General features: G+C 39.2%; 1 protein-coding gene across 1 annotated transcript in view; it reads right to left on the bottom strand.

Moving 5' to 3' along the window:
* Nucleotides 1-355: 355 nt before the first annotated feature.
* LOC122791690 (C-X-C motif chemokine 10-like) overlaps nucleotides 356-16,304 on the bottom strand; it is a 53,386-nt gene continuing 37,437 nt past the window's right edge. The window contains exons 3-4 of the mRNA XM_044059583.1: nucleotides 7,689-7,776; nucleotides 356-1,248 (exon numbers count right to left, since the gene is read on the bottom strand). Of these exons, the coding sequence (XP_043915518.1) occupies nucleotides 1,234-1,248; nucleotides 7,689-7,776 (103 nt within the window). The 3' untranslated portion in view covers nucleotides 356-1,233. The remainder of the gene's footprint in view (nucleotides 1,249-7,688; nucleotides 7,777-16,304) is intronic.

Here is a 16,304-nt window from a genome sequence, read left to right as displayed (position 1 = left end):
TTGGAGTTGGTATATTTAAGTAGGGGGTGTGTGGGGGGCACAGCCCCACATGAAGTGCAGGGCAAAGCCCCCCTGCAAAAAGCAAAGTTTGTCTTTTTTTTTGGTTTCGCTTCAGAAGTTCGAGTTTACGAAACTTGATCTTTTGCTTACGGTTATTTGCAGTTCGAGATTTTGTAAATTTGAGCTTCTGAGGTGAATCCACATATATATATATATATATATATATATATATATATATATTTATAGATATATATATATAGATATATATATATATATATATATATACACACATATATATAAATGTATATATATATATATATATATATATATATATATATATATATATATGTGTGTGTATAACATTACCCCAGTCATAAGAAAAAATATATAATATCAATACAAGCTCCTTTTAAGATGATAATATGTTTTTCTTCTTACAAATGTTTTTTAAATCCTGTACATTTTAAATAAACAAATGCAAACTGTACCATTATATCTTACAAAAGCAGGATATAGTGGCAAGGTGCATAGTACATGATACAAAAAATTAATTAGATAAATGTGCTGTGACAGGACTACGAGACAGGGAATGGATGTGGCTAGTGATTTAAATATATGGTACCTGCAGATATGCAAAGAGTAATATATCACACAGTGACCCGAGAGATATCAATATATCCACAAGTAATAATTGAAGCACTTAAAAATTTGCATGCTTTAAATATTAATTTAGTACTAGTGGAGCCTTTCAGAGTGACCCTTCATCTAGCCACCAGGTAACTAACTTGTCTGTTAAAATTTCTTATCTATTAACATTCTTTTTTTTGACATTTCAGTTTTCATTTTACCTTACATACAAGCCATGCTGGTATTCAGCTTGGCCAATAGGTGGCAGTCAACACCCACAGTACCACTAACAGGAGGCTCCTTGTCTTAAACTTGATGGTGTGTTCTGAAATCTCACCGGTGTGCATGAATGTTAAGTTTTCCACCAATCCCATAAAGCTATAAGCGGCAAGTAGTACAGATGTTGGTTTTCTGATTTTGACATATGGTATATTACATTACAATACATCACTGGATAGATACAGTGTTTTTGTTAAAAAGTAAACTTAATGCTTCTATATCTGTGGTATGTATCTGGTGACAACTGTTCATCCCGAGTGTGAATATAAATCTTCACAGATATCCATTTCAAGATGTTTGTAAGTTCCTCATCTTTGTCTATGAGAATCACGCTTCTGGAAACTGAAAAAAAAGTCATAAGTGCACAGTTACCATTTCTGTTGCATTTTCTGTAATAATCAATTAACTGAAACAGAAAGAAGGTGAGGAATCAATATACAGTGTTGTCTGTGGGGAAGAATCTTGTACTGCAAGTATCTTACACATTTTCATTCAAGAGAAATGCTACTATAATTTATTTAATATATACTTTTATGATGATTTACAAAAATTTGCCTTATACAACAGTCTGCAAATTTCAAACTGCAACAAATGTAATATATATTATTTGTACAGTATAATATGTGGATTGCCTCCCTTCCCAGTGTGCATATAAGATGATCTTCAAATAGAGTGAGCAGAGTGTAGGTAACATACATATCTGTAATTCAAACATTTGGATGAGTGTACATATGTATACACACGCACACACGTACATGTGTGTCTCTGTATATATATATATATACATATACATATGATATATATATATATATATATATATATATATATATATGTGTGTGTGTGGGTGTGTGTATTTGTGTATGCATATATACATATTAGATATAATAGGTATGTTATTTCTCTGGCATATTATCAAACACATCCCCCATACCCCGTGGTCAGCTGAATGTGCTGCATGTAACTCAGCTTTATGGTGAAACATTCATTTGCCCCATTTTGTCCCACTTATTTCATAAAAACTCTAGTGCAGCAGAATTCAGACTGAGCCATCCACTTGCAAGTATTGTTTTGGCAGTTGGCTTTGAGGATTAAAAAATTTGTTTCTTGTGGTCCAGTGGTACGAGGTTTGATTCCTTAGCCCCATTACTTAACTGTGTGACTCAGAACAAGTTGAAAAAGGTCTATGGAGATCAGTGCTCTACCCTGGAAAACAAATAAATGTGCAATAAAATAAAATACGGTCTGCAGTAGATGTGCTGAAACCTTGGAAGTTGGAACAATCTGTCATCTCCAGTCAGAACTCTATTCTCTCAAACTACATTTGAGATGTCAGCAAAACTTAATATAAAAATGCATATGCCACTATGGGGCTACCTGGAGCTGTAAAGGGGCTCAAATATTATGTAGCAGTCATAACTCACAATTCATCTTTCTCTGAAAACAATCTGATTTTTGATGCCTCTTGTAAACCTATCTCAGGCTTGCATACAATTCCCCATATGTTGTTGTATCTTTCGGCTTTTCCCGGTTAGGGGTCGCCACAGCTGAACTCCGGCCCGCTAATGATTGGCAGTAGATTTTTACGTACCGACTTGCCAGGCCTGACGCACAGCCTTCAACAAAGGTACGTCCATTCATGCATGTCTCCACACAGAAGACGCTTTAGCTGAGAATAGAACAGGACAACGTCTTACTGTGAGGCGACAATGCTACTGCAGCACCACCACCGCAGCTATACAATTCCCCATATACTGATGTAATAATGCCCTGTTTCTGCTTGCCAGTTTCACTCATACGCTATCACTTAGGTAAACGTTCGCAGCTACTATGGTTATTTAATCTACCACATATTTTTATGTCTGTCATTTCATTTATAATATAATCTACTAATTTTTTGCTCAGCTGGGGTAATGCTGTTGGTATGACTGTCCTTCAGTAATAGAATTCTGTTTCTTTCTGTCACTGTATCATCCTACCATACACTTTCCTACCAGAAGGTGGTCAGCAGACTACCTCTGAAACAATTTGATCATTGTGGACAACACTCTGTAAAGAAGACAAATATTGTGTATTAGAGTCTACTCCCATGAGATATTTAGTTAGATTGCTTCTAGAAGGAAAGTGTAACATATTGTGCACAGATCCATGTTGTTAGGCATTAATACATTTAAAGCTACGTATCAATTTACAACAAACTCAAGCTGTCCGGTTTCATTGTGTTCTTATTGTTTTTATCATAGGTAATATAGCTGTATGCAAATGCTTTATTTTTTTATGTTTTACTTTCTTAAACATATTATTTTCCTGTCTATAGAAAACAGTATGCCAAACACAAAGTTGGCCAAAGTCAAAGACTGCCTTTGTAGTCATGTCATCAATTCTGGAGCTTTATGTTCTGGGCATGTTAAGCTATCAGGGGTCCTGAGCTGTCACCTTATTACCCCTTGGTGGAGAATTAGGTCAGGTAGCTGGGGAAGTGTCAGGATAGATCAGGGAATCCCAAACATGTAGCAATACTGCCTTTGAAATGCATAAAAAGTTCTTCTGTGTATCAAGAGTTCAGCTCCCTACTCTGAAAAAGTTTCTGCATTTACTGGATGAGTTTCACAATTTGAAGTCTAAATGCATTCTCTTGAGTACATCAGTAGCTAAGCCAGTGGCAACAAGAGGCCAAAAATGGTCAGTGCTTATCCTGATCATAGCCCTGCCTCCTGTTGAACATCAAAGGTGAGGCAAGCAGTCATATTAAAGCAAGAGACTTTTCATACAAAATGAGGGTGGGTGGTCTCTAGATTTGACTGGGAGATACAATCAGACCAGTAAGTTATCAGCTGCAGCAGTTATTGACATTAACAGTCAAGTGTAAGGATTTGGCAAGGCCATGATGAATGACTTTCTGATAAGCACAAATAGGTCTTGGCAAATCATCTGGTGACTTGTGGTGGGAATGACACATTGTCCTGACTGTCCACAGCAGGGATGGAGGAACACCAGTCTTAACTATGGAAGTTATTATGAAGGGAAGATATACCTTAATAGAACTCCTGAACATGGATGGAGGAACACTGAACTTGGGTCTGGATATTATTAGGAAGACAAGATATATCCTATGGATGGCCCTTGAATACATTTTTCCTTTGTGATTGCAGTGCAAGAAGCAAATGGTTAGACTGGTTCTATTTCTGTAAATTATTCAATGAAGCAATTAAATAGGCGTACAGTACCTAGGGTTCAGTAATGGATAAGATCCAGACACCAATGCTGAAAGTACTGGAAATTGTTGGATTGTCAAGGTTAAGAAACTTTTTCAGTGTTATGTGGAAGGTGGAGATAGTATCTCTCAGTTGGCAAACTGAGGTATTCGTAAGCTTGTACCTGTAGAGTAGAGTGATGAAGCCCAGACTACAGCCCAAGTGATCATAGGCAGAAAGGATGGGCAAACACATCCTATGGTGGATGAATGGTGGTATCCACCTGACTGGTACTGCTGTTCTGATGACAGAGTCTAAGCTGAGGAGTGGATGTCTATCATGATGTAGGGAGATGATGCCATGTAAATGTAGGCTTGACCACCTAAAATGGTGACAGCATGCCCTCTCAACACATGTAGTGAAACATATATATTTGGACTAAGGGGCACATGCAGTCCTTGTAGTGACACAAGTTCTTAGTTCACCACAAGGGGTGGAGTCAGGCCAGTAAAAATGGAAAACTGTCTCACTGCCATGATCTCAGTGAGATCACAAACCATCCTCATGGCGGCCTGGATGATAGCCCTTTGACACTGTAATTCTGATCAAGAGGAGGTTTATTGGTTGACAAGTACGGGACAAAATGACTTAAAAAACTGAGGTTCTTGTCCCATTTTCAACAAGTGGGGTAGTAAGGTCTGTTCCAGTTTTAGAAAATTACAACCTTCAACTGGCTTGGGAAAATATGTCAGGGTACTGGAAAGGAGATGTCATCCAATAGTTGAGCCTCGGATTTAGGAAAAGCAATAGAGATTCTGTCCTGGCCATGGAGAAGACAACCAGCTCTTCATTACAGGACAGATAGCAATGATAGTCTGCCAGAACACTTTGTATATGTTTTGAGGACCTGGAGAAAGCATAGGACTGCATACTCTTGAATATACTTTTGAGAGGCGTTGTAACAGTATGGGTCCCTGTAGTTACAGCGGCACGCCAGGCAGTCATGTATTTACAGAGTGAGAGTTATAGCTGCAAATGTAGTCTTAAGATGGATGCATTCGGGTCTATATCATATCATCGTACGTCCTATTTAGCGAATGTTTATTAGTTGAACACTAATCAGTGAAAGCACTAAATAGCAAACGTTCATTTCAGTGAAATGTTTCACTTGGTTAAAAACCAGTTGGCCAACCCAGCAAACCACAGAAAAATATCATCATACAAAACCCATAGTAGTGGAGGCCCCTAAATAAATATACCAACTTTAAGATTGCACTACAGTGGGAAAGAGGGCAAATCCCCAATGATGGCTGACTAGTTGTTTTCCCAGGTAAAGGTTTTGCTGAAACAAATGTTCACCATTTAGTGTTTTCGCTTATTAGTGTTCAACTAATAAGCATTCGCTGAATAGGATGTTCGATGGGGTTCCTATCAGGATATTGAATGCTGAAAATGCCAAATTTAATTTAATTGAACTGAAGTGTTCAAAATCTCTGAAGAGTGAACTGGTGGAACATCGATTTCTTTCCCAGGGAAAGAAATCGGTGGGCCGTCATTGGAGTTTGCTATTTCCTCCACTGTGGTGCAGTCTCGGAGTTGGTATATTTAAGTAGGGGGGATGGGGGGGCAAAGCCCCCCACTTCTGTCAGTGTTTAAAGTATTGAAAAACATTTTTTTTTTCCACGGAACACCGATGTCTTTCCCTGGGAAAGAAATCAATGTTCCATCAGTTCGCTGTTTTGACATTTCAAACATTTCAGTTCGATTAAATTGCATTTGGTGTTTTCAGCATTCGATATACTGATATAGACCCGTTCGATGATATGATACAGACCCGATGCATTCATGGTGAATGTAGGAGTTCATCAAGGTTGTGTCTTGTCTCTACTCCTGTTTATAATCTTTATGGGCAGGATATTATGGCACAACCCAGGACCTGAAAGTATCCACATTGGAGATGTGAGAGGCTATATTATTGCTGGTGTTTTCAGACAAGTTTATTTTCCTGTGACAGTGATCTGTTGTATGCACTGAAATGGTTTGCCTATAAATGTAAAATTACTGGGATGAAAATCAACACTTAAATCAGAGACTATGGTTCCTTCCCGGAAAAAGGATTTCTCTCTGTAGGTGCAAGCAGGACAGCTACCTCAGCTGGAGGAGTTTGAGTCTCTTGTGGTCTTGTTCATGAGTGAGGATAGAAAGGACTAACAGACTGATCAGCTGATGGGCACAGCTGGGGTAGCAGTGTAGATATTGTACTGACTGTGGTGGGGAAATGAGGTCTGAATCACATGACAAAGCTATCAGTAACATGAAATAACCCCAATTAGAACACCTACCCCACATCTGGTATCAGTTTGAGGGAACTGCTCTGTGCAGTAAGGATGACAGGGCAACACTGAGAGTGGAAAGTGTAGAATTTATTTTATTAAAAACAATTTCATGAGATTTGATGGAAACAGTTCTTTGTTTTTATTATTTTGCTCTATGTATCCATACACACCTATGACCATGTGCTTTACTTAATAACCAAAAGGATGATGTCATGGATACAAACAGTGGGAATGTCATTTCCTTGTAGGCATACCAAACTCTCCCTATGTCAGCAGTGAGGAGCTCAGCAATGCAGAGGGATCTCAGAGATGAGGCACCGGTCATCTAGGTTGGCAGGAGTCACTTAAGGTGGTTTAGATACCTCGCAAGTACCCCATGGATGCTTCTTGCAGAAGATATCCAGGCATTGTGTATTGGAAGCTGGCCCTGGGGTAGACACTGTACATGCTGTGAAGATTATATTTGTCATTTTTCCTGGAAATATCTTGGGAGCCCAGAGAATGAGTGAAATCCGTTACTCATGATAAGGATATCTCTGTATCCTGCTCAGATTAGTACAATGATGGCCATCTTTGAGACAAACTCTCCAGCAAGGATGGATGGATGGAATAATGGATTGGGATGGATGGTTGGATGGATGGCTATATTATGATTTGAGTTAGTCATTATTAAAAGCTATAAAACTTTATTATCAAGTGCATGGTTATATATTGCCGGGGAACCAAGGGGGCTTTCACTTTGTTCATTTGCTGTAATCCCTTACTAAGAGAACTTTTACTTACAGTAAAAATTTAGCAAATATTATTTGATGAATCATTTTTTGATAAATGTAAATTCAGAGTGTCTTAGGGGACCCATTTTCTTCTCCAGTCTCCTCTGAAAATGTGACTTGGCTGAGGACATTCCTATTTCAAGTAATTCAATAAATAAATGAATGAACAGGCATTTTCATTTTACATTTTTAGATGAGATATTCTGGAAAACAGAAAAAAAGTGGCACCAGGCAAAGTTACAGATTTTGCGCTTGCACTGAGAGAAGCAGAAGTGAATGAATGCAGATCAAAACATCCTTGCTACACTGAACTGTTCCATTGTGCTGGTAGTAGCAGTAGGCTATATGTTCTCATTCTGCAATAACTCTTTTGTCACTCATTTGTACTCATTGTTTTAATAAATAAATATAGTCTATGGTATTAAAAATTCTGCATTGATTTGATTTATGATTTTTATCAATACTATAATAACTGTACTTACTTTTTTTATCATCTTGGATAGGGCACGTTTCACCCGTTTGGATGCTGGATTCAAGCACACCTTCTCTCCATTTGTTGATAAAGTAACACTGTTAATGGAAAATAAAGAATGTATTTTATCAGGAATTTCATCAGACTCTGCAGCTACAATTCATGTTGTTTTACTGGAGTTAATATTTGAAACTAGTTATCTCATTTCTTCCCCATTTTTTCACTGCACCCACAGCCTAAATTCATTATATTGCATTACACATTGGAAAGTATTTTATGTTTAAAGATATGAACAACTATTGTTTGCCCATATGTGCTCACTGCAAATTGACCATTATCTGACTACAAAAGAAAAACATAATCAAATAATAATAAATAATAATAAAAGAAAGAAGTAAAAGCTACAGCTGCCATATTTTCATTGCTACTAAACAGAAAAATGTAAGTCAGTTAATATTTTAACAATAACCCATGACTGAGTGTGGATTTCACAAGATTGACCCACAAATGGCATGGTTTAATCATGATTGCAATCATTGTATAATTGCAAAAACTCATGCCTGGCTGTAAGTAATGTTAAAGTCAAAGTCAAAGTGAACTTTATTGTCATTTTGAGCTACATATGTCTAGTCTAAACAAAAATTTATGCATCAGCTCAATTCTTGAGATTACAAAGGAAAGTCCAACAACACATACAAGTAGAGAAATAAACATAACTAACAAATACAATACTACTCCCAATACAAGCAAGAAAGAGCAGAGACGTTTACCAACACTCATATACGAAAATAATACCCTCCCCTGAGTTAAATTAACTACCTTATTTAAAATAATATAAAACATACTACAGAATGAAATGCTTAAGTTATTTGTCTAATATTATAACTGAGTAAGTTAAATAATAATGACTATGGATATAATGAATAAATATTGCACTTACTTTGAATATATGTAAGTATATATTGCACAAATAAATAAAAATTGACTTATTATGCGTCCAGACCCTTGGGACTAGTGCTCAAGTTCAGAAGTCTAATCACTGTAGGGTAGAAACTGTTACTGAATCTTGTAGTCCTGCAGTGGATGCTGTGATATCTCCTGCCCAATGCCAGATACTTAAACAGTCCATGCGCAGGGTGTATGTTGTCCTGTATTATTTTGGTGGCCTTTTGGATGCTTCTTGCAGAATAAAGATGTGTCGATGGAAGACTGGAACCTGTTACCTTCTCTGCAACCCTTGCCAATCTTTGTAGCACCTTCCTTTCTGTAACTGTGCAGCTTCCAAACCACACTGTGAAGTTGCAGGTGAGGATGTTCTCTATTGCACCTCTATAGAAGGTGGAGAGAATATGAGGAGGAAGCTTAGCTTTTTTCAGCCTTCTTAAAAAAGTGGAGGCGCTGGTGCACTTTCTTGACCAGTTGGCTGCTGCTTCCATGAGAGATCCTCTGATATGCATACACCCGGGAATTTCATGCTCTTAACCCTCTCCATACTCTCTCCATTGATCCTGAGCACTGGCTGGTTTGTTCTCCTTTTCTTGAAGTCAATGATAATCTCTTTGGTCTTGCTTACATTCAGGTCAAGGTTGTTCCCTTCGCACCAACTGATCAGAGATGCCATCTCCTCTCTGTACGCCCTTTCATTCTCCTTTGTGATGAGTCCCACAACTGTGGTGTCATCAGCAAACTTGATGATATAGTTGGACTTGCTCTTAGCATAGCAGTCGTGGGTCAGGATGGTGAATAACAGTGGGCTGAGAACACATCCCTGTGGAACCCCGGTGTTAATCGTGATGCACTTTGATGTGTTCTTGCCTGAACATATCCTCTGTGGTCTCTCAATCAGGATGTCCAGTATCCATTTACAGAGATGTTTCCTGATTCCTAAATGTGCCAGTTTTTCTATCAGCTGCATTGGTACCACAGTATGAAATACAGAGTTGAAGTCTATGAACAGCATCCTCACATAGTTGTCTTTGCCCTCTAAATGCTTGGTTAGCTTTGTATGCAAACTGCAGAGGGTCAAAATCATGAGGTAGAAATGATGAAAGATGCTTTTTGATCAGCTGTTCAAAACATTTCATAACAGTGGATGTCAGAGTGACTGGTCTGTAGTCATTAGGGCTGGAGGGAGTGGTTTTCTTAGGTAGTGGGATGATGTTAGTTTCCTTGTAGCATGATGGTACCTTTGCCATGGCAAAAGTGGTGTTAAATATTTCCTTGAGCACTGTGCATAGTTGATCAGCACAGCCTTTTAATACTTTGCCCAGTATGTTGTCTGGGCCAGCAGCCTTCCTGGGGTTCACACTCCTTAGCTCTGTTCTTACCTCCTCTGTGCTGAGGCTGAGTATTGCATCCTTCTCATCAGTGGGTAGCTTTAGTGCCAACCTGCTGTTTCTTTCCTCAAATCTACCAAAGAAGATTGTCAAACTGTCCAGGATTTTTGATGCTGTCCTCACACTGTGCTGACCTGATTTTGTAGTCAGTGATCTCCTGTTTGCCTTGCCATAGTCTCCTTGCATCCTTCATGTCTTCAAAGTGGCTCTGTACCTTTCTGCCATACTCCCTCTTAGCCTCCTTTATACCCCTCCTCAGATTACCTCTTGCTACACTTAGGGCTGCTTTGTCCTTATTCCTATACGCTACGTTTCTGTCCTTCAGAAGCTCATATACCTTAGGGGTGAGCCATGGCTTCTGGTTAGCGCATTACCCCATCAACACAGTTTGAAATGTATGCCATACTAATGCAATAATGCAAGCTGACCCACATTTGGCTTTGTCTGATCATTTATGTTTCACCTTTATAACCAAAATACACCAACTATGGGTAAATCTTACATTACCCACAGACAGACATGAATTATTGCTTAATTATCTCATGTTGCAGATTATGCTATCCCAATTCTACTAATGAAATTGTCAGTAAGAATGACTAAACCAGGAGGTTAATACTGCACAAGTCTTCTGTCATCCATGATACAGTAGGAAAGAAATTGTATAACTCTTGAAAATATTTATTGTGCCTCCACTACCAGTTTTTCATGGGAAGGCTAGTTTTGAAAAAAACTTTCTATTAGTAAAAGACAAAGGAGGGCTTACACATACACACACACACACACACACACACACACACACACACACACACACACACACACACACACACACACACACACGTACAATGTACTACAAATGTTACATACAAAATGATACAAAATGATCTATAATAATCTCATGCAATTATCTTAAGTATTCAGGGGTTAGCAAAGAGGAGAAAAGTGCCATTGCACTTTTTCAGGAATAATTCAAATATATAAATAATTTATAGAAAAGTAAGAGTCTGTCAACATTTGGTAATAAATAAATCTCATTTTTTCTTACACCAAGAAAATGAGAAATGGACACATTTATGTTACAGTGTTCCAGACCATGAGATAAAACAAGACAGAAAATGAAAGGGGAAAAATATACAAAATTAAAAAAAGAAAAGGTGATATAATGGCTGTAATATATAACAAGGTACTTGTTATGAGTGAAATAAGAAATTGTTTCTACATGCTTGGTTTCATTTCATACAGTACCTCCCAACTTCTTTGCATAAGATTTCTGGGCAAAGTCAAAAATTCTGGGGGACAAATGTCCAAAATTAGGGATACTTTTTAAAAATATTGCTGTAATTTACTTAAAACATTAACAGAACAACAGATTTTGCTTCAATGCATTTTCTGAACATTAGTATGTATGAAACTCTGATGTTTGGCATTATTGACTGACTGTAATCCTTTGTGATTTACCAGAAAATCAAAGATTTTACAAATAGAAAATGGAAAAAAAATGAGACAAAACCATTGACATTTCTTCACAATCAGGGACAGTTGAGAAATGTGCTCCAGGAGAAAGTCTCACCCCTGTATGTGAGTCATGAGTAAATTCATGCATGACCCACACTTAGTTCATACATCACAGCTATAATCATACCCTTTTGGATGGAGTCTGGATAAAAATAGTAGAAGTGCATGAAATCTTGTGCTGTTGTACACATTAGGTGTACTGATGTATGAGATCAAGTCCATGCAGGAAGAAACATGTGGGTACTATGCCATCCTCTCACTCATATAGTATCTGACCAGTGAGCCCATGAATGAAATAAATCAGGCTTGTGTTCTCCCTGTTTACATACAGACTGATGGTCGTAACACCTGGTGTAGCCAGGGATATCATTTGGCCTTAAGCTATCAAACAAAGGTCTCTCTGGTTGCCTTGGTGATTATCATTCTGTACATTAATGTGCATAACTATACAGACCTATATTTCACAAGGACTGGTATATCATCAGTTACACTGTGGTTGCAGGCGCTTCATCTGTAGGCCTGTCTCAGATCAGCTTGAGATTATATTAAGATATAAACGTATTCAGTCCAATCAGTTTTCTAAATCTTGCCTCCGACCATGTCTAGGCTGGAGCTGGCAATGGCAGATGAGGCCTTTAAGGCAGTTGTCTCCTTAGATTTCCAGTGCCCTCTGCCTGTATCTAGATTTCAGAGTGACACAAACAGTCATATATAGCTACTGTGCTAAGAACAACAATGGCTAACAGTTCTGTTGTCATGTCTCTCCTGGTATATTATACTACCATATGATTTCACTCCATGTAGTTCCTGACTATGTTCTTTGTAATCACTAAAACCCAGATTTACTAATCTTCCATGCAGGACTAGCTTAGTCCTGCATGGAAGCGACTGTTTAGGAGCAGGATGGCAGCGCGCCATGCATAATAATGAGGCACGCTGCCTGAGCTCCTAATCTTACATGGAGCGTGTAAGAGTGCAGGCGGCATGTCTGAGAGCAGAGCCCTCAGAATAAACATGCCCCTGCAATGTAGAACAGCAGAAAGTGGTAAGAAATTAGCGAGACAGCTCATAGGTGTCCACATATCCCCACCAACAGTCCCCCATGTGTACAACAGCAACAGTACATATAAATAAAATGAAGAAACCCTTTTATTTATTTTTTTAAATCCAATTAAAGCTAACCGTAGGTGCGCGGGTGTGCCCATAGCTTAGCTATGGTTAATGTAGTTTAAATGGCTGAAGAGGATAACAAGGAAGATATATGCAAGCAAAGCAGCATAGCAATAGTGTAGTGGGCAGAGTATTCACCTTATGAGTAGGCATTCCCGGTTCCAATCCTACTGCAGCAGCTTCCATTTTCTATGGCAAAGCACATTATGAGTAATATTTATGTTGCATAACCCACTAAATAACATATTTTTATGAACTGGAGTACTGCAGTAAATGCACATGTGAGGTGTCAGTGTCATAATGAATAAGGCACTAGTAAGCAGGTTTAAGCACAAATAAGCAGTATTAAGCATATTTAAGCACTAGTTAATGGGCAAAAGCCCATTTGCGTGGTGGTAAGCAATGCCTACACTGGCTAAGCAATTCTAAAGCTAACTTTCTGTAAGCAGATGTAATGCCAGGTTAGCAGTGCTTACCATCGTGCAAACACGCTTACAACTGCTCAGAAGTGCCTTAATCATTCTGTATCTAACAACCCTTGTTCTGGCCATCAACAAAATCAACAACCATGCAGGTCTTGAACCCAGGACCCCATACACTACAGTCACAGTAATTAACCACCAAGCCATCATAGAAGTACAAATGCATGAGGTATCAGTAAACAAGTCCTCACTATAGTAAAACCAAACTGAACCTGTGAAAGGAATCAGTATACAGTTATATGTTCCATAAGCCACTACATAACATAAATATGTGAACTGGACTACAGCAGTAAGCCCAGAAGTGAGGTGCAATTTTAATAGAGTGTTGAAGTCCCCAATAAAACACAAGGACCCCATAGAGTGTACGTACACATTAATCGTGAATACCTGGCAGATATATAAGATGCAATGAATAAGAAATCAATGCCCAAAAGGAAATATAATGCAAAGTCTAATGTAAGCACCGTTAAGCATTGCACAGGCCAGCTTAGGAGGTGTAAGCAATGTGTAGACTAGTTAACTCAATGTGCCCAGTGGTATACCCCTTTAAACAGTGCCAACCCTAGGTAAGCAGGTTTGCCCATAGCTTAGCCTTTTCAAAACTGGCCAGTCACGGAAAAGTGCAGGAAATCGGCCCTACTTAAACCCAAGAGGCGGGAATACATCTCATAACTGGTTGTAGCTTCCCCTTGCAGGCACTATGGCAGTAAGGGGAGAAGATGTGCGCTTCCAGGTGCAGCACTGGTGCATCCAGGAGTCCAAGGTCATGGCAGGACTCCTAGTTAAAGACCATGCTCAGAGACTGCTGCAGGGCTAGTACCAGGGCTCCCAATATAAGGCAGAGGCCTGGGACTGTCTCGTCCGTGACCTCACCAGTGCCACTGGCATACCCCGAACTGGTGAACAGGTCAGGCACCACTATGCCGACCTGAAGCGGTGAAAGGGGGATCTCTTGTAGGAGTGGCTCCAAGAGGCTAAAGTGTCAGGGGATGTTCCAGATGTGTGTAAGCATCACCCCAGTATGTGTGCAATAATTGCCAGCTCAGGTATATCATGGATAGGTATAGCTAAATATTCCTCTTATGTCACCCACAGCTGCAATGGAGCAGGCCATGAACCAGGAGCCCACATCAGTCGCCTGGTGAGGTTGCGACATGAGGCAGGTCAGTAATACTCATGCATTTACTGTCATAGGAAATAACAATAAAAGTAGTAGTAAACTAATTGCTAGTATAAAACCTGTATTGTTCAAGGCAAGTACTGCATACACTATAGAATATGGTAGTAAGTGTCTCATATTGTCTGTAAGTCAATAAAAGCATAATAGCCTGACAAAACAGGTCTAACTGCTGGACTGCATGTGTATATCCTGGTATCATACGGTAATGTAGATATGCAATCATGTAAGAGTACTGTAGTATTAAGCACTGTTACCCATACTGTGCACCATAAATTGAATGTGTAGGAATGCCTGTATATGACAGGTGTAATCCCCAGAGGCCATTTAGTACAACTGAGAGACACATAGACAGTAAACAGGGAAAATGCAGACAACAAAATGAAAACTGAATAGCACTTGCAACTGGGCTGTGAACTGTTATTTTTTAGCACAGACAGACACGGTTCGAATACGGACAGTGGTAGTAGTCTGCATACAGAATCATTCCCCACAACTGTACAGATATGTCCAGTATGTCTATTAAAGTGGCCCATATATGTTGCCTATCAACCTGTCCCCTGGGAAATCAGTGGGATGATCCCAGACGTATAGGCAGCAAACAGGAAATACAACTGATTGACACACAGCTATGAGAAAAAAGCTGGCACACTAGCAACTCCCCAATACCTTATGTGACCAAGAAGCCACATATTTCCCATTTACACCCCAGCTTGTCAAGCTGTGGTCAGAATGTGTACAATAACAGAGTGAGATGTACGTGCATAACAGTAATGTGGAATCTGGTACTGTGTGTGGGAACATTCAGGTAGTGCTAATAAACATTCCTCCCACAGGTCTGTCAGTTACCAACACTGTGCCCAGAAATACAAGAATGATATGCAGTTGCTCTGAATAATGAGGTATTACACATCACTGTCACCCACACTGTCCTACAACATAAAACTGTCTAGGAAATCTGTATAAGAGTGTTGTAATACAAGGTCAGAATGCAAACGCACAGGGGATTAATAAGACAGAAAGCAGACAGGAGATATACATCAATATCTATATAGCAGACACAACTGTGATGGACAGTGTTTATTTTGTAGCAGACGCAGCCATGGTCTGAATCCTGGGAATGGAATTAGGCTGCATACAGATTCATACCCCACAACTGTACAGATGAGGCCAGAATGTCCAGTATATGTACCCATATCTGCTGCCTGACCCCTGGTAAGTCTGTGGGATGATCCCAGATGTTTAGCCAGCAAACAGGGAATACAAGTTATTGGCAAACATCTATGAAAACACACCTGTCACTGTAGCAACCCCTGAAACTGTTAGGAGAGTAATATGTCAAGTATGTCCTATCTACACTCCCATGTTGTCAAGCTTTGACCAGAGTGTGTACAGTAACAGAGTAAGATGTATGTGCATGGAACTTTGTGTGGTAACAGTCAGGTAGTGCTAACAAACATTGCTCCCACAGGTACGTTGGATATGAACACTGTGCTGTGAAATACAGACCATTATAACCTGTACTGGTACTGTTCACTCTGGTATTGTAGGGAATTGTGAGTGTTGCAGTTTCCTGAATAATAAAGTATCACTGGTCACTGTCACCCACACTGTGCTACATAATATAACTGTGTAGGAAAGCATGTGTATGTGTGTGTCAGGTCACTAAAGGTGGAAGAGGGCAATATTCTAGATTTGTCCAGGCACACCAGCATGTGGTCAATACATGGCCAGTGTCTGTGCAGAAAGAGTTGGATAGCATAGTGCAAAACATCAACCCGGAATCTGGGAGTATGTGTAGAAACAGTTAGTGTTAACAAACATTCCCTCCAGAGGTATACCAGGTAAAAGGTGTATACTGCAAGTAAAACCAGTTCATGTATAATAATGACGACAGCCACATCACTGTCCAAACTCATGCTATAGGGTAGTGTAGTAAGACTTGCAAG

The sequence above is a fragment of the Protopterus annectens genome, chromosome 17.part0 (genome assembly GCF_019279795.1).
Source record: "Protopterus annectens isolate FY-2018-M chromosome 17.part0, PAN1.0, whole genome shotgun sequence".
Lineage (NCBI taxonomy): Eukaryota > Metazoa > Chordata > Ceratodontiformes > Protopteridae > Protopterus > Protopterus annectens.
This window is presented reverse-complemented; position numbering and strand designations above follow the sequence as displayed.